General features: G+C 38.7%; 1 protein-coding gene across 1 annotated transcript in view; it reads right to left on the bottom strand.

The window, feature by feature from the left end:
• Positions 1 to 13,961, bottom strand: part of ZNF407 (zinc finger protein 407) — a 402,430-nt gene that overhangs the window by 125,443 nt on the left and 263,026 nt on the right. Inside the window, exon 8 of the mRNA XM_045527946.1 lies at positions 1,907 to 2,085. Within this exon, the coding sequence (XP_045383902.1) occupies positions 1,907 to 2,085 (179 nt within the window). The remainder of the gene's footprint in view (positions 1 to 1,906; positions 2,086 to 13,961) is intronic.

The following is a 13,961-nucleotide window of genomic DNA, read 5'->3' as shown; positions in this document are numbered from 1 at the left end:
GGTATCACCAGTGCAGTAGGAATGTAAGCACAGCAACCTGCCCTTGCCGTGCACAACCACCAAATGGAGACATTTCCATGGTCTGCAACTAGCTTCCCTCCCCTTTCTTTGGAATTTGTTTCTTTTGAAGGTGAGAGTACTTTATTTAAGGAAGTAGTCCATTTTTAATGTCTAATTGGTACACAGAAGGGGAAGATAGCATCCACACATCAATCCTGCACCTGGAAGGTGGGCAGAGCACCACCACCTTGGAGACGAGACATGCTGACAGCCCACCACTAATTCAGTTCCTGGTGCTCGGCCGTTTCTAGAAGTGCCCCCCCACAGGCAGTGTTGCTGGCTTCCGTACTGTCATGTATTCATATTTACGACGAACCCACAGGTACTGAAGGCCAGAGCTATTTCAGCTGGACTTTATCTGTTTTTGTGAACTGAAGCTGATAAACTGTCTGGCTCAAAACGTTTACAACAACAACCTCACCAAAATGGAAAAAGCACGGACCTCTGTTTTTGTTTGTTTTCCAAAAATAGCCCTAAATACATCAGAGAGATTACTAAATCAGCCATTCACCCGTTATTTAAATAAGTCAATCACGTGAACATAAAGTGAGAAATCTTAAAGAACACATCAGCAAAAAAAAATAATAACCTTACATCTATACATTGTCAAATGCATTAAGAATATTATTCTAACTTAAATTACTCATCCAGTTCTATTTCCTTTAGTGTAGGTATTATATGAGAGCAAATAGTGCTTAATGTTTTGAAAACAGAGTCTTGCCTTTCTGGTGTGATTTCCCATGACTTTCAAACACTATTACCACGACCCTGCCATCCCCCCACTGCCAACAACCCCCTTTGTGTTGCACACGATAGGCATGAAGTGTTCTGGGCCAACAGCTTCACAGCCATTATCTTTTTTAATTCTCACAATGACCCTATTAAGTGAGTACTATCACACAGATAGTACATATGAGAAATCGGAGGCTTGGGGAGGTCAGCCTGCCTGAGGTCGTATGGCCAATAAGGGGGGAAGTAGAGTTTAAAAGCAGCTCTAACTGGTCCCAAAGCATCTGCTTAGAGCATACCCAGTATCAACTGGCATTATTCAACTGCAGTACTGCTTGGCCTAAATCTTGGAACAGTTCTCTAAATTTATCTCAGGGTAAGTACTTCCTCAAATAGGTCCCCACACCCATAACCCATCATTTTGTTGTTCTGCATAGTGAGAATTCAACACTAAGGAATACTGGCTAATTAAACAAAATGGTGGGTTAGAGAGGAACAGGCCTGCTTTACCCTGCAGTTGTTGCTATGTCTCTGATACCTTCCATGGCACCTGCCTTGTGGTCCAAGGGGCTAGAGTCATCACCAGCACTTCCCTAAAACCCGGGTGACAGGTTCCTCCTAAATTCTGGGAAATGAGCAGTACTGTGTTATCACCCAAGTTGCCTGACTCACTCTCCTCAGTCACGGGCCATATTCTTTCCAGGTATTCACTAGAAAAATGATAGTGCAAAGGGATAGGGCATAATAATTTAAATCACAAACATTTTTTGAAAAAAAATAAAAATTTTACCAATTAGTCAAAATACGAAGCTCAAACAGCGACTCAGTTGAACTGTGTTTTAAATATTTGTTATTGTTATTAACTTTGCTGTCCTAGGATGATTACTTTGTCAGATTTGCTTTTGTGATAAAATACAGTTGAAAAGGCTTGTTTTCATAGTTAAGTGGGGTAAGACTGGAATGTACTTTTCTATAGGTCTTGAGGCAGATACTATCACATACTCTGCTCCATTAAAATAAATCATGGTAATGTATAAACAGCATTTATAATGGCTGAGATCAAGTGAATAAAATCCTGTTAAAAACAGCAAGCATTTGAACAGTCTCAGTCCCTTACCAGCATGCAAATACGCGAGGTCAGGGTTTTCGATATCAGGATGCTGCTCTTTCAGATGGTTTCGGAATTCCACAGGGACATTGGTGCCATAGTCACACTTGGGGCAGTTGTACATCTTGACTCCTTCATGTTTGCCTGTGTGTAAAATGTGTTTGCGGATATTTTCAGCACAGTTTGACCTACCAAGTAAGAAAGAAAAGTAAATCGAATTAAGGTCAAATCAATGACATTATACCACAAACAGTGATATTAGCTAATACTTACATAGTTCTTTCTACACGTTGGGTACTGTTCTAAGTGCTGCACTCATATAATAATTAACTTATATATTAACCTTATGAGACTGGTAGTTTTTATAACCTAGCATTAATTTCTAAGTTGGTCTTTTACATTAGCAATTCCTTTCCATGTAGAACCGAAAATACGAAATCCCAAATTCTATTATTTTAATATCAAATTATTCTGGTACCACTTGAGGGCAGTGAAGAATTTGCTTATCCCCAAGAAAACACCTACCACCACTGTGGAGAGGTACGAGAGAAAAATGTGTCACTTCCACTGAATTTAGAGCATTCAGGAGACAAAGATGCTTTTGCTTTTAAGTTCTGTCAAGTGAGGTGCCTCTGAGTAAGGCTCAAAAACAGTTTGCATGTAGAGGTGTAGCTACAAACAGTCGCCGGCCCGAGTGCCAACATTTGGGCACTATGTTAGTGCCAGAGAGCTTTCTGTGATCGTGTCAGCTTTTAAGAGTGAAGGACTGAAGAATACGATTGAGGGCCCACGTATTACATTGCCACTGAAAACAGGAGCAGGCTCCTTTCCCACGGTTTTCCTGCAGAATTAGACATGCAAGACCTGAAACAGTCAGAAAACTGGGAATGAGATGTTCTTTGCAGCAAACTGTTCTGCTCATTCTGTCCGCCCTGTCAGTACCTCTGCGTCAGAGACCGCACACCTAGACCCCTTCCGAATACACACACAGCTGTTTTTCTTTTGTCTTTGTCATTTTTAGAACAGCAATGAAAAGAGCTCTATACAAATTCAAGCAGGTGGTGAGGGGTTATCTAGAAAGAAACAAACAAAAAAATCAGGCTGAAATTAAATGCCAGAAGAAAACAGAGCAGTATGTGTATCAGCATTTCCCGAAGGTATTGCTGAAGAACAAAATCCTGCAAGGTGTTCTTTGAAGAGAGATTTCTATGACCAAATAAGGCCGGGAAATGGTAGTTAGTGAACACATCTCACAATGCACTTCAGACATTAAAGGCTCTAAGAAGAAACTTCATGTAGGTCCTCATTGCCTGAATGCTTCTAATTGGAATCACTTATGTGCATAATATTCGATGACATTATAATGTTTATTTTTCAGGGAATACACCCTGGGAAATATTGGTCAAGCAAGTGAAAATGGTTATAAGCAACGATTTTATACTAGCTGTGTTATCACTCACATGGAAGGGCAGCAAAAGATGTTAGAAATGCGGAGACTCAGTAAATACGGTGTCTATTTATTCACTCGTGACAAGGGCAGCGTGGAGAAGTGCACTCTAAACAAGGCAGAGTTAATGAAAATGGCACTGGGAACAGCATTCCATGGATGGAGGGGACAGGGGTGCCCCTCGTGGGGACTCGCCTCAGGAATGGGCGCCCTGCAGCACGGAACAGTCCTGCAACTGCACCCAAGGGAGCCCTCCAGAACAGCGGCCACCACCTCCCCGCTCCAGGCAGGGTCTGTCAGCACACGCACGTGCCCACCTCATTAAATCTCACAAATTCAATCCCTTTGTGCCCAGGAAAAAAAGACTAGAAAGAGATACGTCGAAATATTAATGCAGCCATGCTGCAATGCCTATGCTCTTTATTTTCTAAATATGCTTTAATGATTTATATATTAATGAATAAATTTTTAAAACTTAAAAGAACACTATCACCTTTAGAAATAATAAGAAGAAGAAGAACCGAAATAACAGAGATTTTCCAGCTATTTTCAGCTTACTTTGGGCAAAGGCTCTATCAAGCTGGGTGTTAAATTTCTCTTAGACTAAATATCTGTAAGGTAGTTAGTGAATATATGCAGGCATAGCTTATTTCTTTCATGTCACTTCTGAATTACCAAATTTGCTTTTAATATAAATTCCCTATTGTTAATGAACAATTAAGTGTGCCATGGGCCACTACTGGCCTGGTGACTTCAAAAGCACCTCTGAGGTGGTGAGTGCTAACGGAATTTTACTCAGAAGCAGGGGAGTATCACAACAACACGCCGACTTACAAATGTTACACAGCTAGTAAGTGGTTAAGGCAAAATCTGAATCTAGGTTTTCTGTTTTCAAGCCTATTTTGAGTACTCCACAGTCGGCCTTCCTTATAGTATTTACATATCAAAGACACTAGTACATTCTAAGAAAAGGGCAGGATGGTAGAGTCTCTTAGACGTATAACTATCCTCTGGATTGTGTTGACAGAAGTAACATAGGAAAACATCTGAAGGTGAACAACACAATGTCCACTTTGGTCATAGTTAACAGGGAGAGAATCACTTCTCGAATTCCTCAAACTAGCTGGGTAACTGTTCCAAATTATTCCTTAATTCTGCAGATCTCCAATTTGTTTTCAATGGCATTACAGATACCCCTTAAATTCACCATTGTTTACTGACACTGGGGAGAGAAAACAAGCTACTACTGTACTTAATGAGTACTGTTTATCAGGAATGTAGATTCTTTGGTACCACCAATATCGTCTCCTTATGGAAAGTGCTAGGCATGAAGGATCATCAAAGACAACCACCAATCATGTGAAGAAATTAAAATTGCCAAAATAAACACATTTCAGTATGTGATGCATATTTTCATGGGCAACAATATAAGCAATGAATCCTAACATTCAGGGAAGGAAGAAAGAGATGACTTTAAAAACCAATTGTTTTGTTTTCAAGAAGGATGTATCTAGGACAAAAATAAGCCAATCTCTCTTGGTAACTAAATGGTGTGTAGAATCTAAAAATTACGGGATTCACTGAAATAGGCAAGGTGTATACGGGGGCAGAGAAGGGGAGAGAGGATTAAAAAAGGCAAGAGGCTTCTTTTTTATTTAAAATTATAAAATAAAACAAGAAAGAAGTGATGTGGAATTTGAGATTTTAAAAGGCATTAAGGCCCATTCTGTACACATGTACTTTATATATACAGATATGTGTATAAATTTTATATACAATATGTACATGCTGTTTTATGCTTTATTATAATACATATGTACACATATATTTGTAATTGTATGTTTTAAATACATACATACAAGAAACATACATACACGTAGACGGGAAGAAAAGAGGAAGCTAGTGCATGTGGGGTTGCTTTTGGGGGTAATAAAAATCTAAAATTGCCTGTGCTGACGGCTGCATAACTCTGAGAATATATCAAAAACCACAGAATGCTGTAATTTCAATGATCTGATTGTAAGATATATAAATTATCTCTCAGTTAAAAAGAACCTCATATGCCTCTGTCACCCTCCTGCCACTGGAATCCCAGAGGACACATGTTCAGATGGCAAAGTTACCACGATGGAGAAGAGGTTCTCAACTTCCACTGGCCTTTACCTAAGTGAGAAATACATTCTTATGAAGTCACATTTCGGATTTTTGCCTGATGTGTAGCTAGTGTTAATTATCAGGATACACGCTCCTAATCTCTTTGCTCAAACCAATGCTGTAGGGAACCCCCCCACCACACATGGGTGCACACACCTGCACACGCATATGGAATACCACCACTACACATGGGTGCACACACCTGCACACACACATGGAACCCCCCACCACACATGCGTGCGCACGCCTATACATGTACATGGAACCCCCCACCACACATGGGTACACACACCTGTACACGCACATGGAACCCACCACCACACATGTGCACACACACCTGCACACAGACATGGAACCCACCACCACACACGTGCACACACACCTGCACACAGACATGGAACCCACCACCACACACGTGCACACACACCTGCACACAGACATGGAACTCACCACCACCACACATGTGCACACACACCTGCACACAGACATGGAACCCACCACCACACATGCGTGCACACAGCCCTCTGCTTTGAGTCCTCCCCTCTAGACCACCACAAAGCAGGTCTCCCGGGGGACGGAGAGAAGTAAACTAAGGATGCTCGGCCCATTCCTGAACCTCTGTGGCTCTCCTAGCCTGGCACGGCTGCCCTGGAAATAACCCTGGACCTAGTTTTATCTCTGACTTTCCCTCCTCTGCCACCGGGGATCTCTGACCACAAGGCAGGGGGCTTACTCCTGTCACCAGCTACATGTAACCTGGTGTTTCCTTATGGGGGAGGTAAGACATTTTTCTGTTAAATTTATGAGAAAAATTCTCAGGAAAATGCAAAGGGTTATATATGTCTACTTTAAGTAGAGGAATGCTAGGAAGAACTTACGACAGTTTTCTGTCTGAAATGAACTCGGAAGAGAGATACTGGTGCACATGTCTTTCAGTGAAGGAGGACGTGGGAAGGCAGTGTCCGAGCAGTCTCCCTGGGGACTCGTGACAGGCTGTGTCCTCCAATCCTGCTTACTGACCAAGTCAGATCTCTCCCATCCCGTCTTCCTCTTCCTCCCATTCCAGCCACAGACCACAGTGGTGCAGAAGAAACACCCCTGGGTGTGAAGTCAGGCGGCCTGGCTTCCATTTCCGGCCCGCAAATCTCAGCCCCACAGAAGAGCTGTGAGCCAGGGAAAGTACTCCAGTGCCCTGGGATCTCCTTCCCTGAACTATAAAGTAAGGATAACAGCATCAAACTACCAAGATACCAAATGTAAACTATATATTATCTTCTTCCTTAGAGAAGGCAAATGCACATGAACATAAAATTTCACATAGCAATTCAGAGAATTGTTAAAAGCTATTCACGGGCTCCAGATTCCAACCCTCTCCCTCTCAGTTTGAAAAGCTGGGGTGAAGCGGTGAAGGGGGCAGGTGCGGCACACACTGCCCAGGTGCTGGCACACGGCAGAGAGGCAACGTCCACATAGAGCAAAGCCATCTAATTCGAAGCTCTCATCAAAAGGCAGGACTCCACTCGTCCCTCCTAACCTCCACTCCACGATTGCAGCTCCAGGTGACAGAAACTACCCCACGCCTATCCGCTGGGGACAAAGCCCCCTGCACACTGGCAGGGGATGTCGTCAGCACTCCGAGCGGGGCTGGAAGGGGAGCGCGAGTCTCGGCGCAGCACCTCGCAGTCCGCGGTGGCCAAGGGAGTCTCGCAGGACTGGCTGGGAAACCGCGCATGCTGTTCTTATGCAAAAGGCATTCTAAGTTAAGAGCACATTTCAAAGTAAATTTTGGAATATAACATGTTGAAAAGCTTGAGGCAGCTTCAGCCCAGAGAACAGAGAGAGAACCTGTCTCAAAAAGTAAAAAATAAAGTATACAGTAACCAATTAGCAAAAGGACCCAAGATGGGACTTACTTAATCTCAGGCTTCTTAAAAAAAATATGTAATAAACGCAATTTCTTATTCTGTTCAAGGGCAATGTATGTTAAAATAATAAGTAGAATAGAACCCCATAAAAGTATTACATTAGTCAGTACTATACTAACTCACTAGTAACACAAAAAGCCTGTTATTGAACTTAAGAAGGACACTTTAAAAAAAATTCTACTACTTTTTTCTTTTTGATGTTTATTTTGATTTAAAAAAAAGCAAAAAAAAACACCCTTCCACTACAGCTGGTGAAGTTAAACATCAGAGACTAACAATGTGCACAGCAAAGCCACCTCCTACCAGTCCCCACTCTCCCCAGCTCACCAGAGAGGAACAATTCACAACTTCTCATTAGTCTTTCAGGAGAATTTAAAACTACTTTTTCTAAGTCACCAATATGCTGTGTGTTCTTTTCTTCCCACTCCTCCTGCATAAGTCTGTAAGCACCCACATCTCAGCATCTCGCCTTCCCACAGAACAGCATGGCCTGGGACCTCACCCCATCAGTGGACAAAGGGCATCGGGATCCTACCTCACACTCCCTTCTACTCACACACCCCACCTCCTTGTCTCCATTTTTATAGCTGTATAGTACTTAGCAGCGTGCATACAGCATGTTTTACTTAACTGATACCCCACTGATAGGTATTTAGGATGTTTCCATCATTTGCTCCTGTAAACAAGGTTGCAATGAATAATCTGTAGCATGCTTTCCATTCCTCAGGATGCCAAGAGAATCTCATGATGCCAAGTGGAGTTGCTTCAAATGTCAATGGGCAGATGCTTTTATAATTTTGATAAATTCTGCCAAATTGCTCTCCAGAGGAGCTGTAGCAACTCACACTTCCACCACCACATTTGAGAGCCTATTTCCGCACACTCTTGCCAATGTAGGCTGTTAGCAAACTTTTGAATTTTTACCAATGTGGTGGGTAAAAAATGGTATCTTATTGGAGTTTTAATTTTTAAGATTGAATTTGCATTTCTCTTGTAAGGAATGAGTTTAAGTACCTTTTATATATTGAAAAGCCATGCGTATTTTCTATGCACTGTTCAGTTATATTTTTCTTGGTTTTTTTGCTACTGGGTTGTTCATCACTATAGATTAAGGAGACTGGCTTTTTGTCTATGATAGAAGTTACAAATTTGTTTTTGTTAGTTTCATTTTTTTCTTTTTACTTTGTTTACAGAATCTTGTGAAAAGCAAACGTTTTTTATTTTGCTCATCTTTTATTCTATGGTTTCCATACTTGGAGGTTACAAAAGAATTGTCCCAAATTTGGTTCTAGTACTTGTATAGTTGCATATGGTACATTAAATGTTAGATTTGTCTCAAAATTAACCTACAATGTGTAAAGTGTAGATTCAGACTGCTACCAGTTATCTCAATAACATTTTGAAAAGTCCGTCTTTCCCCCACTGACTTGAAATGCCACCTTTGTCAATATTTAATTATGTGAAACTAATTCTGGGCTTTCTGTTTTATTCTTAGGTCTGTCTATTCACCTGCCAATCTGTCACAGTTAAACAGGCTGCAGGAGGTTTGTGTATGTCTGGTAGAGTTCATGGCTCTGAATCAATCGCTCTTCTCCCCCTAGATCGCAACTGCCCACCCAGAGCCACCATGCGGTTAGTCACAGAAGGTGGCTGCAAGCAGGTGTGGCAAAAACCTTGAGTTAACTGCATTGCTGGAGAGAAACAGGCCAAAAATAAATTAACATCATTAAGTCACAACCAGGTCATTTATATGTATTTATTAACATGTGCTAGTAATATTATCTTACTGATAAAGAAACCAAATGGCAGTGAGAATGGCACAAATGTCATAAGTACCTAGAAGAAATCCTGGCACACAGAGATCCTAAATAAATATTAATTCCCATTTCCCTGAAGAAAGAGGCATACCTACCTCACCAACTCCATTTTTTTATTGTAAATTCAACAATTGTCTTGATACATTGGGACAATCTGGCATGTTATGACACTCGGCATGAGAATAAGACTCCAGGCAACTCCGCCTGGAGAGCTTTCTCGGACCAGAGGCCCCATCGTTTTCCATTTCATTCATCTCCCTGTTTTGTTACTTTACTTTTTCCATGCTTCTCTAAAAAGAAAGAATTTCCATTTCCTACGTGATTTTTGGAAAAGACTATTTGACAGCATCTAGTGATCTTTCAGGATCTCAAAACCCATATTTCTATGTATCATGCACTGCTCTGATATGACTTAAGAAGTCTCACAAAGATTCATAAAAACAATGATGCTAGTTTCACTGAAAGCGGGGCTAAAAGAACTAAAAGTAGAATTGAGTAAGGTGGCCAAGTGTTTATTTTATGGGTATGCGCACTTAAGCTCCCTTTCATCATACACAAGGAAACATTGCTTTAACAAAAGCAACACAAAACATATGAATTAAATGAGACATGTGAAAAGATTAATAATGGATAAAGGAGAGTTTGCTAAACAGAGACATACACCACATATCTGCAAGGTTAGAGTTAATGTTAGACATCAGCTCCTTCTAGAACAATCCATAAAGTTAACATAATTACAATTAAAATTCTAATAAAATTGTTTTGAAAACTTGAGTGACAGGTAATTGGTTTATAAAATAAGTGGGCAACATTTCAAAATTATTGCAGTGAAAGTTGTTAACAACCATCAATAGGGGATAGGCTACATCGTGAAATGCTATTTAGCAGTAAAATAATTGTATATAAATATTTATCTTTATACATGCATACATACATAAATATATACATCACATCCCATATTGGCGGAGAAAAACGTCCACCACAGATTAAGTGAGAAAAGCTAGATGGAAAACATGTACTAAAAGCGACTGGATGTGTGTCATACACACCTACCCATAGCAAGTCCATTACCTTATACAGATATGTGTGTACAGTAATCATGCCAGCACGTATATACACACATATTACAAACTTACATGGCTGTGTGACAAGGCTTATGAGGATCAAACTAATTAACAATGACTCTGCCAAGGGGACGGGAGTTGGGGATAGTGACCCTGGGGCATTTAGGAAGACCTGCAGCACTTCAGCTGTGTCATAGGACAGCACATCCAAGTATTAACTGTAATTAAAATACATAAAAAAAGACTGAAAATACAGTCAAAGCCAAGAATAAAAATGTTTTTAAAAGTGAAGCATTGCACTTTTGAAAATTATTATACTTAACAAAACTACAATCATTAAATTGGGAAATTGGGTGTTATTTAGAATGATAGTGGCAATCAATTTCAGGGGGGTAAAAAATGGCTTAGTCAATGCATGGCATTACAATAGTGGCATAAATTCTGCCTTGATAAATTGAAGAGGCTTCACAACAAATTCCAGATAGATATAGCATAATTGCTTAAAAAAGGATTACAAAAGTAACTAAAAGAGATTTAAGTGAATCTAGGTCACATATACTTAAATAGAGTATGAATCTAAATATAATATGACTCTGAATATAAAATTAACCTAAATTTTCCTAAAGAAAGTATTTTAAAAATATCTATATAGTATATATAAAGAAAATATCTATTACATGTAGTATGTCTATTTTGTTAGTTTGAATACATGCATATTTAAAATCACCTATTATTTTACAATATATTATTTTGAAAATATTGTTTTTCCAACTTAAATTTATAAAATAACTATTCAAACTCTTCATATGCATAAGGGTCTGTCATCACTAAAGTCACTTCTGGGACCGTCTAACAGTTTTCAAGAGCATATCATATTCAGTTCCTCCTTTAGTTTGAGATACAGCATATTGTGAATCCAAAAATGACACACTGGAAATTCTATCTTCAGCTGCACATACCCAATCACATAACATTATAACAGCTGTTTTTTCCATTTGTCCTCCAAGAGTGTATCATGAACTCCACATAATAGCCCATTACTCTATTGCTTTTTTACTCTAAAGCTTGTTTAAAACAAAATACAAGAATCCAAGATGAGAATATACGGTATATACCTCTTTCTGAAATACTATTTAAGGGAGAAAAACTCTGTTTTAATCAAGAAACAGAGTCTTACTCTGCTTCCCAGGCTGGAGTGTAATGGTGTCATCAGAGCTCACTGTAACCTCCAACTCCTGGGCTCAAGTGATCCTCCTGCCTTAGCCTCCCAAGTAGCTGAGACTATAGGCACATGCCACCATGTCTGGCTAATTTATTAAAAAAAAAAAAATTGTAGAAGTAGGGTCTCCCTATGTTGTCCAGGCTGGTTTTAAACTCCTGGCCTCCAGTGATCCTCCTGCCTCAGCCTCCCAAAGTGTTGGAATCACAGGTGTATGCAACCATGCCCAGCCAACTCTGCCTTTTATTCAGACATATACTGTATACTAATTATAATAAAGGCTGAAATCATAAAGTCAAATATACATAGAGTTGACCAAATAGTGTAAAATTCTGCAAGTCAGAAAATTCTAAGTACAATAAAAATGAACTAAAAATAATGAGAAATTTGTATAAAGGTCTGTAAAATCCTTCTCCAAAGAATACTATCTCTGAAGATGCTAACAGATGTTAAGAAAAACCATAAATACAGTAGTGAGGAGATCTGTATTCAGCAAAGTGAGGACAACATTGAATACTGTATTTTCCTCTTAAAAATTCACAATGTAGGCCAGGTGCGGTGGCTCACGCCTCTAATCCTAGCACTTTGGGAGGTTGAGGCTAGAAGATCGCTTCAGGCCAGGAATTTGAGACGATCTTGAGCAAGAAAGAGACCTTGTCTCCACAAAAAATAGAAAAATTAGCTGGGTGTGGTGGCACCCACTTGTAGTCCCAGCTCTTTGGGAGGCTGAGGTAGGAGGATCGCTTGAGTCTAGGAGTTTGAGGCTGTAGGTAGCTATGATAATGCCACTGCACTCTACCCAGGGTGACAGAGTGAAACCCTGTCTCAAAAAAAAAAAAAAAAAAAAAAAATTCACAATGTGAAATGCAATCAGAAAAATTTTGAAAGTTCTATGTTTTGTTTTTTATCACTTTGTTTCCTAAACTTTCTGTCCATGGAACTTTTTTTTTGTTTCTTTATGGGAATACTATATGTGTCTCAGAAAGCTGTCATGAGGATTAAGGTAAATGAAATTAAACATGGTCAGATAATACAGTAGGTACTTGGTTCTTTTTTTATTACTACCTTTTTTCAATAGTCTTTCTATTAAATGCAAAACGGTTCAACTATCTGGGTCATAATTAGCAATTTTCTTACTATATATGAAAAGCAATTTCTATTCATTTGAATAAAAATCAATTCCCCAAACAGTTATATTATATGCATGAGTACATGTGATGTGTGTGTTATATTTACAAAATTAATTAGGCAGATATGCAATTTCTTTTCCTGCCTGTTCATAATATACTTTTTGAACGCACATCCTTGAAAAGAATTACTTTGTAGTTAAGTGGAAGTTTTGAAACAAGTATATCAAACTATACAATATTATACATACTTATGTAAAAGGCAATTTCTATTATATCTTGGTGATAGTATTCCAAAATGAATGAGGAATAATCTAAAGAAAATATTTATGTAAATTAAACTTAAGAAGTTATCACACTTTTTTAACCAGCATTATTTAGTTATGAATTTTTGAAGCAAAAAAACAACCTAAGAAAGATTGAAAATTTTCCATGGTAGAGAGGAATATCAAACTCCTTGTAAGTTGCTTTTAAAGCTCACTGTAGGTTACAAGAATGTGCTCCAATATATAAACTCAGAGCTTGTTTCACAATTTATGTAAGACAGCCTAAGATATAAACTCCTTTATCACTTACGTTCTCACTAAAGGACCCATAAGGAAAGAGTCTGATAATTTTAGATTACTGAACATTTGTGCTGTTTAAATTTAAAATTGGTTAAAAGCTACAAGAATAAAGACTTCATACTCCTCTGCTTAGAAGAGAATGTTATCAACAATGTTTAGCAAATAGGTAAATGTCATTTGGAGTACTGAACCAAATACATCAATAGAGGAGAACAGACACACAAAGATCCAGGTATATACAGGATAAAGATGTTATTTTAGATCAATTAGAAAATGATGTGTTATATAATAAAGGGTGTCAATTCAACTGCCTACCAAATGGGAAAAAATAAGTTAGATTATTTTTGTCCTACACAATACAAATATGAATTCCATTTGGATTTTAAAATTTAAACATAAGGAAACCAAATCGTAAAAATGATAGAAGAAAATATTTTATAATCTTAGTTAGAAAGAGCTTTCCTAAAGAAAATCCAAAACCCAAATGCTACCAAAATATGTAGGAAAATACTCATAAAAGTGAAAACTGATAGGTAGTATAAGACATCATAAAAACAGTTCAAAGACAGGGCACAGAAAGGGAGAAAAACAGGCAACATATATAAAAACAGATGATTAATAAAGACTCCAAAATGAGTACCAATGACTAATTGTTAATGTTTGTTACATGATGTAAGGTGATCCTGAAAGAAAGCAGGGCCTTCTAAGAAAAAGAAACTTGTGAGTTAGCACAGAAGTGGATGAA

Source organism: Lemur catta, chromosome 16 (genome assembly GCF_020740605.2).
Source record: "Lemur catta isolate mLemCat1 chromosome 16, mLemCat1.pri, whole genome shotgun sequence".
Taxonomy (NCBI): Eukaryota; Metazoa; Chordata; class Mammalia; order Primates; family Lemuridae; genus Lemur; species Lemur catta.
The sequence above is the reverse complement of the archived record's forward strand: the minus strand, read 5'-3'. Positions and strand labels throughout refer to the sequence as shown.